At 44.3% G+C, this 17,714-nt stretch overlaps 1 protein-coding gene across 2 annotated transcripts in view; it reads left to right on the top strand.

The window, feature by feature from the left end:
- The window catches only part of nos1apa (nitric oxide synthase 1 (neuronal) adaptor protein a), a 134,379-nt gene extending 117,376 nt beyond the window's left edge, over window positions 1-17,003 (top strand). Inside the window, exons 11-14 of one of the 2 annotated variants that reach the window (XR_006843692.1) lie at window positions 11,625-11,821; window positions 12,001-12,125; window positions 13,145-14,106; window positions 16,410-17,003. Coding sequence is in view for 1 of the 2 variants with exons in the window: in XM_046392753.1 (XP_046248709.1) it covers window positions 11,625-11,821; window positions 12,001-12,125; window positions 13,145-13,805 (983 nt within the window). In the remaining variant the exon portion in view is untranslated. Of the gene's footprint in view, window positions 1-11,624; window positions 11,822-12,000; window positions 12,126-13,144 lie in introns of both variants that reach the window. The other variant, XM_046392753.1, reaches the window with a different exon arrangement.
- The last annotated feature ends 711 nt before the right edge of the window (window positions 17,004-17,714 follow it).

The following is a 17,714-nucleotide window of genomic DNA, read 5'->3' as shown; positions in this document are numbered from 1 at the left end:
GGAAAGTAATGGACTCCTGTCAGCCTCAGCTGTGTGGTACGTACACAACATACAAAACTTACATTTTTACATTTATTTCATTGCATTCTAAACTTAAGTTCAAACCTGTTGATGTCGAGACCAGTCAGTGTTTCTTCACTTAACTGTATTTTGCTGTTCCATCATCATTAATTTATAAATTAAGCAAAGCACATACAGTCTCTGCTTTCTGTTTGTGTATCCTACCCCCTTACTTTTATTACTTGCATGTCTTTATTCTCGACCTTCTCTCCTCCCTGTTCCTGGGCTGCTCTTGACGCTCTTTTCTCTTTTAGCCTCTGGGGTAAACACTTTCTGTTCTCTCTCTTCTCCTTCCCTTTTGTATCATCTGTATTTCCCTCACATGTGTTTTACCTTAACCTTATTCTCCTGTCATCTCCTGAACCCAGCCTGTCCTCCAGCCTCTCCAAAATGCCAGACTTACCACACTTTGTTTCTAAACGCTCTCTTGCTGCTGATGTGTCTGTTAGCGATTCATGCTGTGCGGTCACAAAAAATAAAAACAAGCACAGCTTACGACCTTTTACCTTGGCGGTGATGCACACAGCAAGCAAACTGCATCCGGGTCTGGAGCAGATAAAGACTCCTTCTGGAGTTCAGCTGATTTCGCGTGAGCCTAAACGAGTCGAACTGGTTAGGTCTATTAGCTCTAATGTAGATAAATCAACAGCAAATCCCAGTACAAAGCGACTTGACGGCAACACGTTCCAGTTTTATTGTATGTTTGCTGGATGAAGCAAGCCTTTAGAGAGCCTGTTTTCTTTTAAAAGTCTCCCTTCTTATTTGAATTGTTGACTAAAACCTTTGGTCTTTAAATCTATCATATATACTGTCTTCAAAATGTCTTTTAAACAATTAAATTTCTCTCTCTGCTGTCAGACAATCCGCTCGAGTCTGATTTCAAATCTCAGTTTGTCCCTCTTGCACTCTGCAGTTTCCTTTGCTCTCAGCACTAATTAATTGTCTGATGGGGCTTGTCTCTGCCGTCTGAGGGCCACGTTGCCTGCCAGTGAGACCAAGCAGAGCCCACTTTGGTGCCTCGTATTGATTTCCCTGTCACAGGCATGTGTTGTTTGAAACTGGGGTTAACTACTGGCACAGCAAAGGAGCAGCGTGAATCAATACAGTCCGTCCGTCAGTCACCTGCGGGGACGCACTTAACGGCACACTTAACGGCACAGATACCAAGCTTGGATGTAGCCAACCAATGTGATGCATCTGCAACACACGCGTGCTCTGGATGTGATGGATGAATGGTTGGTTGAAACAGTTCAGTCTGACACATTTTTGTCACTCTGGTTGGATTTGAACCTCACAGTGAGGTCAAAGTGCTGACTTGTATTTTTAAAACTGTTGGAGGATGTTTGATTCAAACAAATCCCAAAATCTCTGACGTTTGATAAATTCGTGTCAGTATATTGTCACGTTACCCAACACTCGCTGAAACCTCATGCTTATCTTTACCCAGAAAAGGATTTACTGCTTGGTCAAAAGTCAGTGGACATCCCTGTCTGAGTTTCTCAACTACATGCCAGACCTTATCAACCAACATGACTCATGTGGCCTAATTAGTGCAGCCAGGATCCACAATGTGGTGCAAACCAGAAGGGTAGGGGCTATTAAAGCAGTGCTGTAAAGATTTCAGAAAATGTGGTAAAACTATTGCGGATGATATCCACATTTGCTCAGGGGTCCACATACTGTCTGACTGTATGATAACTCTGATTTTGTTCCAGCGAAGATGACTAAGAGACACACAAACAGAGTGTTAATTATGTTTGCCCAGTGAGGAGTTGGCTGAGCTTGTTTGGTTAATGTGAAGTGGTGCTGACGGAGACATGAGGGGTTAGCGGGTCACGTACAAACAAACACTCACAACAGACCATCACAGCGCGGAAATTAATGACCACGTCTGCATCACCAGAGTCCGGGGAATAAAGGACTCGAAAAGCTGAGTGATTAATCCTCTGATTCATTAATGATCAGAGCCAAACAGGTCAGACTCACACTAAGAGTTTATCGGTGGGTCGGTGGGTTATATTCACCTAAATGTGCCTCTTAGCTTTAGCGTGTGGATTATTTCTTCACTAACACGCTGAAATGATTAATTGATTAATCAGCAGTGGTTTGGCTTATCAGTTGTCAGAATCAGCATTAGAATTCCTTTATTTATCCCCTGAGGGGAAATTCTTTAATATTCTTGTGTATATTATTTAGCAAACAACTTTTTCCTCTGTCATTGTGAGTCAAATTTCTTTGGGCTTTGGGCTGTTTTTCAGGCAAACTTTTATTTGAGGATAAAAGTGTGACAGATATGTTCAACTTTATCTGATATTTCATAGATAAAAAACACAATAATAACTGAGCGATGACTTTATGATGGAAATAGTCCATCTGCGCATTAGCTCTTGTGTCTGTCCAGCGTGAACACAGTCTCGTATTGGTTATGGCTGTGGTTGCTGCCCTCTGCAGCATTACAGTCACAATCCCTGACCGCATTTTCCCGTCGTTGGATTTGAACTGGCGACCTTCCACTCACATCTCCGACCTCTTGGCTGCCACTGCAAAGTCAGATTAGACTTCCTGCAGAGGCGATTTTCTTGCGTTCGCCTCAGCATTCATACAAATGTGCATTCGTATTTAGAGGCAGCAGGGACTCGAGCAAAGCTGAGCTCGTGTTCTGAGCGGATTTCAGCTGTGTGTCTTTATCTGGCTGTGGTGGCGATTTGCTTTGATGTTCCCATGTTGCAGAGCTACAGGCCATGCTGAGCGGCGGCTTGGCGTGGCACGTAATCTGGAGCGTGTGGATCTCCAGATGTGAAGGGCTAAAAAGGCAAACTGATCTTGAGTCAGCCGAAGGCTTGTGGAAGACACGTCGGTCTGTCAGCCCGTCTGTCTTGTCCCATTTCCTTTTCATGCAGCTTCCTTTGTGTTTCTTCACACATGCGCTGACAAAAGGAAGCTGACAAACATAACACACACCACGCATGCTGAATTTGAAATGGAGATGAATGTCTGTGTCACCTTAAAGAGAACAACTCTTCTTTTCTTTCCCCTTTCCCCGAAAGGGGAAAGAAAAGAGACACCTTTGATCATTTTTTAGCTTTTAGTCAGTAATATTTAACTTTTGCAGTGCTTGATGTGTCATATTAAGACTCAGGATAAGACGCGCTCAGACACGTACAAACTCCCTTTGGTTCACTCTTGTCTCGTTAAAAACAAACTGCCAGCCACACAGTCTGTCTTGCTGGCGAGGCCCCTCTGTGTTGGACCCCTTCCTGTTGAAGCCGGACCCTATAAACCAGCACCGGTTTTGGGCCTTGCTGATGCTCTGAATGTGAGCAGCCAGGTTCCAAAATCTTGTGGAAAGCCTAAAACCGGAAGAGAGGAGGTTGTTGTAGCGGCAGATTAAGCAGGGGATGAATTACAAAGCGATTCTTACATGCATCACCATTCAGTTTTAAAAGATTATGTGTCAGTGCAGAAAAGTCAGTAATCTGGAATTTAAAACTCAGCTGTTTTGATTGTCTGTAACAGAAACGTAAAGCATGTGCGCCTTCCTTCTTGGTGTCTTGAACGACTGTGCAAATATATGAAAATGTAAATGAAGCACGTTCAGCTGTTAATTTTAATTATGCCTCGTTGCAAATGTGCCGTGTTGTAAAATCGTGTAATTAAAAAAGTTTGATGCTTCAATAATCGCATCATAGCCCTTTGAGATTCTCATGCCTGAACTTCTAATCTAAACCTGCTCTTTGCTTAAATCAAAGTTCACATCTGAAAATCCCAAATTCTGATTCAGGAAAACCCAGAGCCGGAGACGTAATTCCACTTTTTACAAACATCCTTAGAAGAATTGGCATACAAGACGAAAATCACACAGAGAGCCACAGAGAGAATCGGAAAGAGAAGAAAGGCGGAGAGCAAGCGAACGCCCGGATCGACGGGCTTGTTATTTTCCTGCCGCCTCATTTCCCTCGCTGCTTCTTTCAGGACTACGCTCATACTTCTGTCTCTCAGATGCTCTCTCCAGGGAGCTTTCAGGTCAGACAGACAGTGATGTGGCAAATGGCTGAATGAATTATTGATCTGATGACTTTGATACTGAGGAGACTGAAGCCACCCACACGTCTGGCTACAACCTCAGGTCCTGTGGCCTGCTGTTTTCATGCCGTCCCATTAGTTTTTAAGTCTTTGCTGGTAATTTTAAAAATCACTTTTACTGGGGACATTTTACTTCAGCAGTACAGTCACCATGTAGTTTGATATCATGATGTCTTAGAAAATGCTGAGATATTTCAGGTACTGCAGTTTTGTGACTCCCTGACTTGACTCCTTCTACTTTGGTCAGTAATTTCCCAAAATGATTGTGAACAAGTGCCAGAAAGTGGAGTGAACGCGTTCCATGTGGCTGCGGGTTTTTACATGCATGTGCAGACGGTAAGAATGATATGATCGTAATAGTGTAGCAAGTTAAAGAGAGTAAGCTTATCCCAAAACTGACATTTTGTTCCCTTTAATTAGAAAATAACATGTGCTGTGGCTGCAATGCGTTGTGGTCTGTTTAGGCCGCAGTAAGCGGAGTGGTTGCACAACATGTCAGCGTCTTTTATGAAGGGTTATGAAGGCTTGTGCGTTATTCATTTTGAAATCTAATGAAACACAGTGAATCTGAAAAGAATGTCGCCAAAAATGTCCTGTTGATACTGTTGAAACCTGCATTCTCTCTTATGGCCACCAGGGGGCGACTCCACAGGTCGCACAGGTTTCCAGTTGTTTGTAAGCTCGTGAGAAAATGAGCTTACTTCTCTTTGCTTTATGACCTTGGTAAACAGTTTCCTGACAAGTTTCTGGTCTCAGTTGCTGGTTTCAAATCTTCTTCAGTGTAGCATGAAGAATGATGTAGACCAGGAAGCAGGAGATGCTTTAGGTTGGGGCTGCCTTGTGATTTAGAAGTCTCTACCTCAGCGTGTCCTTGGGTTTTCAGTCAGATCCAATCGGGGATATCCTGGATCCAATTGGGGTTATCGCCGGACGGAGATCCAATAGATCCAATCCAATCCCGATTGGATCTGACCCCCCCCCTCCCAGCTCCACCTTTTTGTCAAAATATGGTCACTTGTGGCTCCAAAGAGCCCAAGACGGCGACGACTGTAGGGCCAAACTTTAGCCTTGAAAACCCGAGTCCACAAACCAGAAGCGACCTCATGGGAGGTTTACTCCTGATATAGACAGGACCCTAAATAAATAGTAGACTCAGAAGTTGAAAATATTTCTTTTTATGGTATCTCTGGGCAGTCTGCTGCTCTTCCAGAGTTTGTGGAGATGAACTTCAGAATTGAATCTCATTTTTCTGAATGCATCTAATAGAGTCTGTAAGGTCACAAGATAAGAAGTGAATTGTTTTCGATGCAGCGGGAAAAACTCCTCACATTCAGCCGCTGACATTAGACGGAAACATCAGACTGCTGTAGCGTTAAAGTGAGCAGACTTCATAAGTAACCGAAACAAATGCTGTGTGTAGGAACATCAAGTGTGGCTGTTAACGTCTCCAGAAGAGGCTGCCGGTCTTCCCGCTGACCGGCTGTTTTTGTTGATAATTGCACAGATACACAACGGTAGGGCCCATTTATTACACTTACTTTGACTAGTAAATGTAACACATTAAACACCAAACACACAAATATAAGCAGTCAAGAAAGACAGCAGGTTTGTAGCAGCAGTCTAAAGATGATTTGCAGGCAGAAAGGTGAGGTGTGCTGCAGTAATTGCATTTCTATTGACCGCTCGGGGCATTCGTCTCACGCCTCCATCCTGTTTACTAGAAATGTTATGCGTATTGGATTCAGTGGAGATTACGTGGGATTATTCATTGCATGGTCTAAGTTCTATGGCAGAGCATCATCAGTTTTAGTCATGATGGGGAATTTTAACCTCCCACGTCCAGAGGCTCGCTTCAAAGTTTCATTAGTATTAGTTTCATCTCAACAGTTCTGGTGCCTAAATGCTGCTCCTGCCAATAAAACAATCCCGGAGGGAAGAGCAGAGGGGTGGCGTGTGATTGGGTAACTTCAGAGAGAGGAGGAAGAGGAGACGACAGGTCCTTTGGTTAACGAGGCTTCTGTTTCCCCCTGAGGGTCCGACCGGGAGGCTCAGCCTGTCACCACGACACAGATGCTGACTGATGCGCTCGGGGATGCTCAGTTTCCGATTAGCCCCTGTTCAAAAGGAGGAGGTCGGCTGTGACGACATGAGCTTTGTAGGCGGAGCCTCTGCACACTTTACTGTTGTGCTGTCACTGAGTGCAGAATTTAAAAAGCGTTTAGCAAATTAGATTAGATAAAACTGAAATGACATCCAAGGAGGAAATTATGGTGCAGATCAGGCTGTAGATAAGATGAAGACTGAAGGTAATTCAGCTAATTAAAACAACCTTGACGATCCTGCAAGAAATGTATGAAAATACGGCATCTTAACTTCAAGATATGTTCTATTTATCAGGATTTTGTTTTTTAATTAATGCCTGAGTGATTCTACTTTTTTCAGTCAGAGAAGATGGAGGAAAAACACAAGCTAATGTAGGCACACTGACAGCTGAGCTCTTAGCTGAGTGAATAATCTGCTGTTTCTCAGAAACAAATGTTCGAGTTGAAGCTCCTGCCTGTAAAGTTAGTTAGAAAATAGTCAAAGTTGTCTAACCAGGTTTTCTTGTCTAACAGTCAAAAACAAAATGCAATAAAAGTGAAAATATTAAGCTTAAATCCAGTGCGGGTATGGTGGACCCTGCCACTGACGGTGCAGTCTGTTATACGACATTCACAGTACTTTTAATGGCTATAGCAGAATAAATTGGATCACTTTAAACTTTAAAACAGTTTTCCAAACCATGATCTTATTAGAAACAAATATATGATTTGTGTGCATTTGTAGTTATTTGAATTTTCTTCAAAAATTCTCAAATGTTTAGAAATTCATCATTATTAAATATATGTTCAACCTCAAGAGTTTTAGTTTCTCTGTGTGTACAGGAAGTCATGAATGTTTCATCTGATCCTCCATAAAATTGGAAATGAAGTCCAGACGGGGAACACTTTCCACGTAGAATAAAAGACTAAAAGCTTGCAGCGATGATGTGAAAGGCAGCACGTCAGTCAGATGAATCTTCTTCCATTAATCCTGCGCTGCATGCGGCCCCTCATCAGTCTGAGACAGACCCCCACCAGAACCGAGCCACCTTAATCATTCATGTTCTGATGAAGCCAGGTAAAAAAACCTGATGAGCAGCTCTGCCTCTCGTCGTGTATGTGTGTGTGTGTGTGTGTGTGTGTGTGTGTGTGTGTGTGTGTGTGAGCAGGCAGAAGGTATTTTTCTTCCCTCCTTCCTTCCCTCGCATGCGTATGTTGATGCGGCCGAGTGAGGAGCTCTAATTGAATCCATCAGTAATGACCGCGTCTGGCCCGAGGATTAGTGTGTTTGTGTGTCGGTGTGAGCGTGTTTCACCCATCGGTCATGCGTTCTGCCCCCTCAGCGTCTCATCTGTCCCACCACAGCACCATCACGCTCAGTCAGTTTGGTCTCGGCTCGAGGTGCACTCGCTCGCTTTCTCTCGAGCTTCTCGCCATCTCACACGCTCCTCATCAGCGGATTGAGATCAGTCGACTTCGGATGCTAAATCAGTGGAATAACTTCACTCCAATCGCAGGTTTATGACGTGCTTTAAAGAAAATATAATGCAGGGAGTCGACATTAGACAAATTGATGTCTTGAGAGCCTTTTTTGTAATCCAAAACCCCCAGATGGACACATTTGTTCTCAGTTTTGTTCAGTACAATATACACAAGGCATTACTGAAGAGAAGAGAAGGTCTGACTGACTGTGTGTGTGTGTGTGTGTGTGTGTGTGTGTGAGAGAGAGAGAGAGAGAGAGAGAGACGGAAGTGGGTTACTCTCTGCTAAGAACAAAGTTAGGAGTTTGGCACTTTGATCGGTGAAGTCGAGCTGAGCTAATTGCAGCCTCACGCTGGCTGCCTGGCTGAGCCGAGCCGTAGTCACAGACGCCCTCCTCGAGAGGCCGCTGACAGCTGATTTGGGTATTTACAAGTTCCACATGATGAACGCTACAATCATAATTACACCAGGATTCATCATTATTCTTTATTGAAGGAGGATGGCTGTGAAAAATGAATCAAGGTGTGAGGAGCTGACGTGATGATGGATGTCAGGAGTAACCACACTTTGACTGAACGCCAAACGTATTTTATAACTGCTATAAAACTGACTAATCAAACGTGGTACTATGTGCGTGACCATTACACTTTAATGACGTCTCATTGTAAACACTCAGACACTCTGCAGCTCTAACAGCTTCCGCTCTTCTGTGAAGGCTTTCCACAACATGTTGGAGTGTTTCTGTGGGAATTTGTGCCCATTCATGCAGTAGAGCATTTGTGAGGTCACACACTGATGTTGGACCAAAAGGCCTGGCTCACAATCTCCGTTCCAGTTCATCCCAAAGGTGTTGGATGGGGTTGAGGTCAGGGCTCTGTGTGGGTCAGTCAAGTTCTTCCACACCGAACTCATCCAACCATGTCTTTATGGAGCTTTGCTTTGTGCACTGGGGCACAGTCATGCTGGAATAGAAAAGGGCCTTCAACAAACTGTTGCCACAAAGTTGGAGTAGCCTCACTTGGACTCCGTCTGTCCTCCCTCTCTCGGTCTCTTCATCCCTGCCATTTCGTCTCTATTGTCAATAAGGCAAAATGCCAACAGAAAACCTGCCTTAACTTCAATATCACTTTTGTTGATTTTAAATGTCACTAATAGTTTATTTCCAGCTTGGTCTCCTTCGCTGTAACTCACTTTGATGGGGGACCAGCTGATCTCTAGTCGCTGTGGGTATGCTGGCAGTTGCATGCAGCACTTTATTTGACAGCCTTTGAGAAATTGCCAAATTTGCATTCATTCAGAGTATAGAAGAGTCGTAAGAGCAAAGGGTTTGAGAGCTGGCTCGGGGACGCTCCGCCAGAGAAACGGTCATAAATAGTGATGATAAATCACATCTGTGTGTAAATGAGCCAGACGGAGACTGACTGAGTCTTTTTCAAACTGCAGGTTTTCTGCAGCACGAGTTTCTGGAAGACAAGTTGAGAGAAAAGATGCAGAATATGTAATGTTTTGAATTATACATGAATTTCCCAGAGCGCATTTTTAGGCCTGTTGCACAAATATCTTCCCTTTCGAGTGTCCTTCTCAAAGCCCTCTAAGGGGTTACTACATTACGAAGTCCGTCCATTAACTGCCCATTAGGAGTTAAAGTGGAAGGAATATGTGACCTCGTTGCACGGTGGGATCAATAAGGATGTTTTATAGCCTGTGTGGCGTGTCACGATCGATCCTGAGATCACTTGATAACCTTGATGAACAATCAGTAAACCCTGAACGACCTTGGCAGACAGGCAGAATACTGAACAAAGACTTACAACATGTAAATTAATCACCTTTCACAGTACTACTATGTACTGCTAGCTACTGCATAGTAATCACAGTAACAAAAGAGCTTATTTAGAGAGACTTTATGCCGTCCTCTCAGTGAGCTAAACCAGTCAGTCTGATGGACTCCATCATCATCATCACATGTGTTCATTTATGTTTAAGTCAGCCTGGTTGTTATTTGGCTGTCGGTCACATCAAAACAGGATACAAAGATGTTAACATACAGTACACACAGTGAGACTGTCATTTTTATAGCTCCGTTTGGTCAGGCTTGCATTCGTGCTGCGACTGCATGGAGCAAAAGCTGGATGTTCCAGCCGTTTATTTATTTCATTTTGTTACAAATATCAACAGTTTAGTCATTAGCTTTTGTTTAATTAATTCAATTTATTTCAGAATCAGCTACAGTCTCACTCTCTCCAATACCGCGTGACTGGGAGTCACTGAGCTAAACCACCATTAGCTAACAGCGTGAAGTCCTCTAATGAAATCAAGGCATGGCTATCAAATATGTTACCAAGCGTCACCACTTTAAACCATTTTGAACAAAAGTCGCTAACAGAAGAGTAAAACTGATCAAATGTGGCAGCCAGCATTAATAACTAGCAAACAGTTTGCTAGCTAACCAATGAGACCTCATTCACAGCAAAATAAAAAAATATGACTAATTTCTTTTTACTGCACCTGATATTTTGGTTACTATAATATTCTAGAAGTGGTTAATATCAGAAATAATTTCACGGCTGGTTAGTTAATTAATGTAACGGGTAAGCTAACCACCAGCTTCATTATGGTTTCCCTGTACTCGGTTGTTTCTGTCCTCTCCAGTGCACACATTTTTAAATGCAGTGCTATTTTTTAGGCTAGCAGCACTAGCGCCATGTTTAGATTCAGTGATGCCAACGCAGAGGCTTCGAGCAGAAGACAGAAAGCTGCCACACACAGTCAGCGGTGAACTGCTCAAAATCCTTATTCTGAATTATAAAACACACTCAGTTAGATAGCAGAGAGTGCCTAACTGCATTCCTGCACACACACACACGCACACGCGCACACACACACACACACACACACACACACGCACACACACACACACACACACAGAGTCTACTATATAATTACATTGATTGCTAGGTCCTCTGAGGTTTCGCTGTGCCTCCTCTGAGCTGTAGTAATTGATTTGTGATTTGATGACTCCTATGAATAAGTGCCCGCATGCTGTTAAGTAAATGTATATCTTTCCCTCCATTCTTCTCATATTCCTCTCTGCCTCCTTGAAGTTACTGTGAATCGCCTTGATTCATAATATCGGATCACATCTCGACTCAAGGTTTTCAAGGTTGCCCATTGTGACGCTCTGCCTGATTCCACATGGTGATGTTTTCCCTCCTTATACGTGGCCTTTCAGAGATGCGTCTCCACGCTGCACGCTTTAGCTCAGTGATGTTTTTGTGTCTGAGCAGATAATCTGCGTCATCAGCGGTAAAATGATCTGATTTCTGATGCTTCTGTGTCTCATTTAAATGCCTTCCGAGAAACTTTTCTTTTCGAGAGGTAAGATCTTCTGTCTTAAGTGCATCGACCACCACCTGAACTTCTGATCCTTCACTGCTCAAACTGTGTGTGCATGTGTGAAGTTTTGTCCATGTTGAGTGTTACTGCTCCGCCATCTGGCCCTCATATGTTCTGTGTTTTCTCATGAAATCTCTGAATCTTGCTTAGATGATGTAAAGATCAGTTTTAGTGCGAAGCTGCAGAGTGGCACAGGAGGAACTTGAAGGAATACTCCTCCTAAATTCTACCTTTTAGGTAGCACAAACTCGAAGGAGCCTGAAAAGGTTTGTGGATCAGACCTTTGCTTGTTGTGAACAGTAAAGAGAGATTCTCTGAGACTGAGAGAGACTGATTCTCTTTCTGCATTTTCAGTGGAGTACTCCTTTCATTTCCCTTCAAAACTGAGCTTGTGCACCTCATCCGCTGAACAAACATCCCATTTGTATTGTCTGATGCATGAAGGGTCTGCAGCTTTGCAACAAGTTCGGTTAAATCCTGCAGCGTTTTCACCCGACTGCCTGTCTGCCTTCTTTTTCCCAGTTGATCAAAGTATGTTTGAGAACTCCGTTGCCCAGCAGCAGAGTCCTCAGACCTCCAGGCCGGGCCAGACTTCGGCCCGACGCTCCCAGGCATCAGCTAATCCCAACCTGGGATCCAGCTGCGTCGACTCTCCATCGTCTGGAGGACAACAGAGGCTGAAAAACGCCATTAATCTGGGCAAGGCCGTCGGCGCAAAGGTCAGCACAGCACGAGTACTGAGACCTGCAGGTCCTCAAGTCATGTTCATCTCCTGATGTTTGGGTCACAGAGTCGGTTTGTTGCATCAGAAGATTTTACTTTTTTTGTTCTTCCCTCATTCTTCTTCCTCTTTTCCTCATTCTTCCTCTTGCTTTTTGTCCATCTTTCTTTCCTTCAGGTCAATGACTTGTTAAGAAGAAAAGAGTCCAGCCATCTCGGGGACATTGGGGTCACTGAGGTCAACAAGAACGTTGGTGTCGTGTGGAGCTGCATGGAGCAACTCAGTCAGACCACAGGAAACAGGTACACACACACACACACACACACTGTTTAGTGCTGTCATACTGTTTGTGTTCATTTTTATGACCAACAGGCGAAAATCTCAAAAGTTTCCAACATCACATATTCAGTTTAACCATCAAACTGTTGAAAGACATTATGTTATTGTAGGCAGACATATTAAATTACCCGTCGTGAGACAAGCGCCTGTCACTGTGTGTTAGGCAGCGGGTCAGACGAGGTGACTCGTTTAAGGTTCTTCCTGTGAAATTTGGTTTTAAATTAATAATGACACATGAAAGGCTCCTCGCAGATGCCTGAAATTGAATAAGACCGAACTTTATTCATTACCTGCCGACATGCGTACGCTCGCACTTTGCTTCTGTGCGTCTGTGTTCACGGATTTGTTCCAGAAGCATCGATCTGTTGTCTCTTCCACTGAAGATCAGTCAAGCAGAAGTCATTTTTAGCAGCTCTGCTCCCATTTGTCTCCACTCACTGGACTGTGAACTAATCTAGTTTAATTTGCCAGGGATGATCGGTAAAGATTTTACCAGGCCACCGACTGATCAGGAGCTGAGAGGTTTCTCTAACGCTCTCCACTGCTGGAACAAAGAAGCATCAGATGAGATGCGTGTTTTTATTCATTTCTTCAAGTCATAATTCATTTAGTCTCTCTTGACTCCTCCACAGCCGGAGGCGTTATGTTTTCGCCATAAATCAGGAACGCAACCATCCGGACTCAAAGATGAACTTTGATTTTGGTGGTCAAACAACTGAAACAAAAAAACATAACAGAACAATTCGTGCTTTAATTAGGAAAAACCTTTCACAGAAATGCCAGCGTCAGCGGAGTCTGAAACGCTTCTAAAACTTCAGCGTCACGTGTGTAGTTTAATGAACATCACTCGAGGAAAATCAGACCTCACAGCATTTGAAGGCACCAGAACCGAAGCCCGTCACAGTCACTGATGGCTTCATGTCTTCCTCACTCTCCTCCTGTCTCCTTCACTCACCTCCTTCACCTTTCTCCTCTCTTCCAGTCACATCTCCTCCTTCGACGCCTTCCCTCGACTCGACCCGCCACCCCCGTCGGGGAAGAAGCGCCTCCCGCGGGCGCTGAAGACCACCCAGGACATGATGATCTCATCCGACCCTGTGGTCTCCTCTCCGGACGCTGCCGACTCCTCCGCCCTCCTCTCTTCTCCTGACAAGACGCCCCTCAGCGCCAAGGAGCAGCTGAGGAGCAACGAGGAGCAGCAGCAGGGCGAGAAAGAGGAAGAGGAGTCAGAGGAGGTCGCGTTGCCGTTGGACCCGGCAGAGGAGAAAGCCGCTCCCGATCAGGAGACGGCAGGAGGCAACGGCACAGCCGACGGAGCGACAGAAGGAGAAGAAGGTGCCGTGGAAAACGGGCGCACTGAAGGAGGCGAGGAGGAACATCAGCCGCAGCTCCAGCTCTCTGTACCAGACCTCATCAACAAAGATCCCCCCCAGCTGGAGCCCAGAGCTAAGCCCTGCGACGTCTGGCAGAAGGCGTCAGGGCCGGACTCCCGGCTGGCCTCCACGCCCTGCTCAGGGAAAGCTCCCTGCCGCATCAGCCTGGGCGAGGAGGTCCTGCTGGGGAACGGCGGCCCCTGCAGTAAGGGCCCCGAGGTGAGTCCTGAGGACTCGGAGCCCCACCCAGACCTGCTGTCGTTTGAGTAAGGAGCAGATAACAGTTCTAATAAAAGTTTGGGACTCTCTGTCCTCATTTTGACTCCAGAGGTGATTCAAGCAGACAGCATTAAGTGCTGCAAATCAAATATTCACTGCCACTTTTAAATATTGAACTCATCACTGCTCCAGGGTCTGCTGGAGGAAAAGGGAACGAGTGCTTCAAGGAACCAGGGCAGGGGCCCGATCTCATGCTTTTTAACTTTTCAGCAACTTTTTAGATGAGTTTAAGGGTCGCAGTGATGCAGTGAGGCCCTCCAGTATGGCCGACCTCACGTCAGACGAACTGCTGGTGAGGAGTCTTTTCAGCTACACAATTACTGAGGAGTATAACTTCATCACAGTGTACCTACTCTGTTTCAGCTCTTACAACATGTCACATCTGCTTTAGATTACCACTTAATGTAGTGACGAATGTGATTAATGCAGTGAAATATCCCTTTAAATGGGCTGAAAATGAAAAAGTCCTGTTGGCGAGCATGAATTTCATCCATTTTTTTATTTTCCCTCATATCTCTGGGCTGTACTTTACTCAGCAGTGTTTATTTCTTTTGTTATGGAGTCTTTAATTTCAAGAGCCCTTTTTGACGTTTTTAAAACCTTTTAAAGGGACGTTCGTTCCATGACGATAAATCCATGTTACACAAAAGCTGCTATAATGAAACTGATGCTCATCTGAGTTATAGAGCAGTTAAGGTTTATATCCAGTAGAATTACTGTAACTGAGTTTTGGCAGAGTCTTTGTCAGTGTAATTGTATTTCCAGTATGAAACTTCTAAGAACCGAAAGAAAGAGTTGGAGGACGAAACGGGAGGACGAGGCTGAACGCATGTGGACGTGTTTGAGATGGAAACGTTTTGGGAGGAGGAGGTCACTCTCAGTTCAGTCAGTACAAAATGTCAAGCGGTTTGTGACCGGGACTGGAAGCCTTTTGACCCTCACCTTCATCCATATTAAATTCCTTCAGACCCCTTTTGGGCCAGTGGGACATCAAGTTGTCAAGTTATCCCCTCCTGCAGCCTCCTTTGGCACAGATTGTTGCTCTGAGAAGTGACCTTTGAAAGATCAGAATCCCAATCAACAGGAGGATTTTTTTCTTTATTTGCATTAAAAAAAAGGAGAAGAAAGAAGGAAATCTGAGATTTCACGGCCATTTATTTAATATTTTTTTTAAAAAAGATTACGTAAATAAAAATCCTGATGTAAAACGTTTTGGTCCTTGTTGGGACTCAGAAACAGCAAACTGTTTTTTTCCTTCTTCTATTTTTCTTCTCGCATTTTCTCGCAGGGACATATGAAAGTGGTATTATTTTTTTGTAATAATGACAAATTCTGAAGCTTGATCTGTGACTTTATACATTATGTTTTTATTGGCCGTGTGTCTCACCTTTAATGAGCGAATCCCAGCAGAAACTGGCCCAACGTCGGGTTTCCAGGCTTCCTGTCTTGTAAACTGGCTGAACTGGAAGATTCTCATTACCCTCCTCAATAAAAACCACCTGAGGGGCAGTGAGGACTGATGGACTGATGGACTGAGGGACTGTTAGGCGCATGTGCAGGGCAGGCGTTTGAAAAGTTGTTTTTGAGCAAAAGAAAGGCGAGATAATGAGCTGTCAACACAAAGGGATGAAAGAGGTGCGTTTTGTTCAAGTCGATCATTAAGTGACACCAAAGACACAAATTAACGGCTCAGTCAGTCAGGCTGGTTTGGTCACTCTGAGAGTTTATCTTAGATTTTAGTGAGAAGAGAAGCAATAATTCATACAGAACATACAGAACATCACACACTTATACTTTTACTTCTTTATTTTCACTTCATCTGCTAATGAGAAAGCGAGAACCAAAGTCAAAGTTAAAACACCAAACAGCAGCTCACATCTTCAGGTGTGCGCAGCTCGTTGGGCAGGTGAGCTGACGCCAAAGTCCGAGCTTCAGCTGATCTGTGCGGCTGGACTAAGACCGGCTCCAGACTCGGGACTCGGACTGACGTGAGGCCTCTGTGAGTGACGGGATTTCCTGAACCTGAAAAAAAGAGCGAAAGTCTTCCCGGAGGACGGCGAGACGGACAGCAGAGCCACAGCTGCGGCAGAATGACAGGAATGTGGAAGAGAAAGGAAGCTTTGTCTCTCAGACTTTGTCGTCCTCAGTGATCCTCATTTATTTTAATGGTCCAATAAGACGGCTCCCCTCAAGCCCAACCAAGTTTAACAAAAATCTTCCCAATTAGTTTTATCTAGTGAGCCCCTCAGCTGCCTGTGGACACTTTTTACAGTTTGATATGTTCTACTTAAAGAGGAAATCCCAGTGTTCTTAACCCTGGGCCCTGTGATTACATACACTATATAGACAAAAGTATTGGAACACCCGACCGTTACACCAGGCGGGTCTGTGAAGCCGTCACGCCGCGTCGTCTGTCTGGCTCCTCAAGTGCATTTTAAATGACACAAAATGGTTTTGACCAAACTGAACAAAACCACACACACACACACACACGCACACACACACACACAGCTGCTTGTGTTTAGTCAGAAAATGAAAGCAATAAGATGAATTGTTGCTCAGACTGTCTGAAATGTCTCGCTTCTTCTCTTGCAGCAAAATCACGTGAAGGAAAGAAGCAAAGTGTGTTTTTAAGACATTCAGAGCAGCTCTTTTCCACCATCACGGAGCCTTTCAGGCCACTAAAGTAGATTTCTGTTGTATTCTCTGATGAAGGAACGCTGGTGTACATTTTATGGAAAAACAAAATCTGTGAATATGCAAATTTGTTCTTGTTCTAACAAATGAAGGAAAGTGATTTATTTTGATATTCGTAGAATCTAGTCATGGCAATTATTTAGCTGCCTCAGAATTTGATTAAAGAAGAAGTGATCCTGCTTTCTGTTTTATTTCTGTTGAATCTTTAGTTTTTCCACATAATTTCAGCCGTGTGATGAATGAAGGAAGCTAAATGCTGCACACTTTTGAAAACATGTCACAAATGGACTGCGAAAGCAAACCTGCGACTCTTTTTGTTCTTTACATCTGAATTGAATTGTTTAATTTTCTATATAATGAAAGTATGCTACAAAAATCAAAACAAATGATTTTGTCTTTTATTTTCCTATTGTATCTTTTTTTAAAGTGCGGATGTAATAACTCCTGTAATGCGTTTAAAAAGTCTGGAAATAGAGCTAATCCTGAACTTCTTGTTTTGTGTTGTGTGACTTTTTAAAGACTCGTTTTATTCTGGACACATCCGGTCTTCCGTGTCTTTCCTTTGTCAGGCAGCCTGACAGCAGACTTCCTGTTTTGACGGAGCTGAAGTCCGATCTGGTTTCTTCTGAATCTGTCTCCGTCCTGAGTGGAGACAGGCCTTGGTGTGTCCTCCCTCTCTGATAAATCGTCGGCGATGGCGGGAATTCAGCAGCCGAAGCCTCTCTGATGTACAATTCATCTTTGTTTGTCCCACTTCGTGGACGTCCCGGTCTTCCTCTTGGCGTCTCCGTGTGTTGCGGGTTTCGCGTTTGTCAACGTGAGGGAGGACGACTCCTGCTGGACGAGGCCCGTTTCTGAACCCCACCTCCACGTCAGTGACTGTGGCTGGAAAACAGGCCCCAGTGTGCAGTTAATACGTTTAATACCTTCTGTTACCTGATGAACACAGCGAAGTCATTCACCTGATGGGGACAGCAGCGTCCTGATTACTGCCAAAACACCACCCACACCTGTGGGCTGTTAGCTGAGGGTTGTGGGCTGTTACCTGTTAGCTGGGCTGTTACCTGTGAGCTGTTACCTGTTAGCTGGGCTGTTACCTGTTACCTGTGGGCTGTTACCTGTGAGCTGTTACCTGTTAGCTGGGCTGTTACCTGTGAGCTGTGGGCTGTTACCTGTTACCTGTGAGCTGTGGGCTGTTACCTG

The sequence above is a fragment of the Scatophagus argus genome, chromosome 6, assembly GCF_020382885.2.
Source record: "Scatophagus argus isolate fScaArg1 chromosome 6, fScaArg1.pri, whole genome shotgun sequence".
In the NCBI taxonomy this organism is placed as follows: Eukaryota; Metazoa; Chordata; class Actinopteri; family Scatophagidae; genus Scatophagus; species Scatophagus argus.
This window is presented reverse-complemented; position numbering and strand designations above follow the sequence as displayed.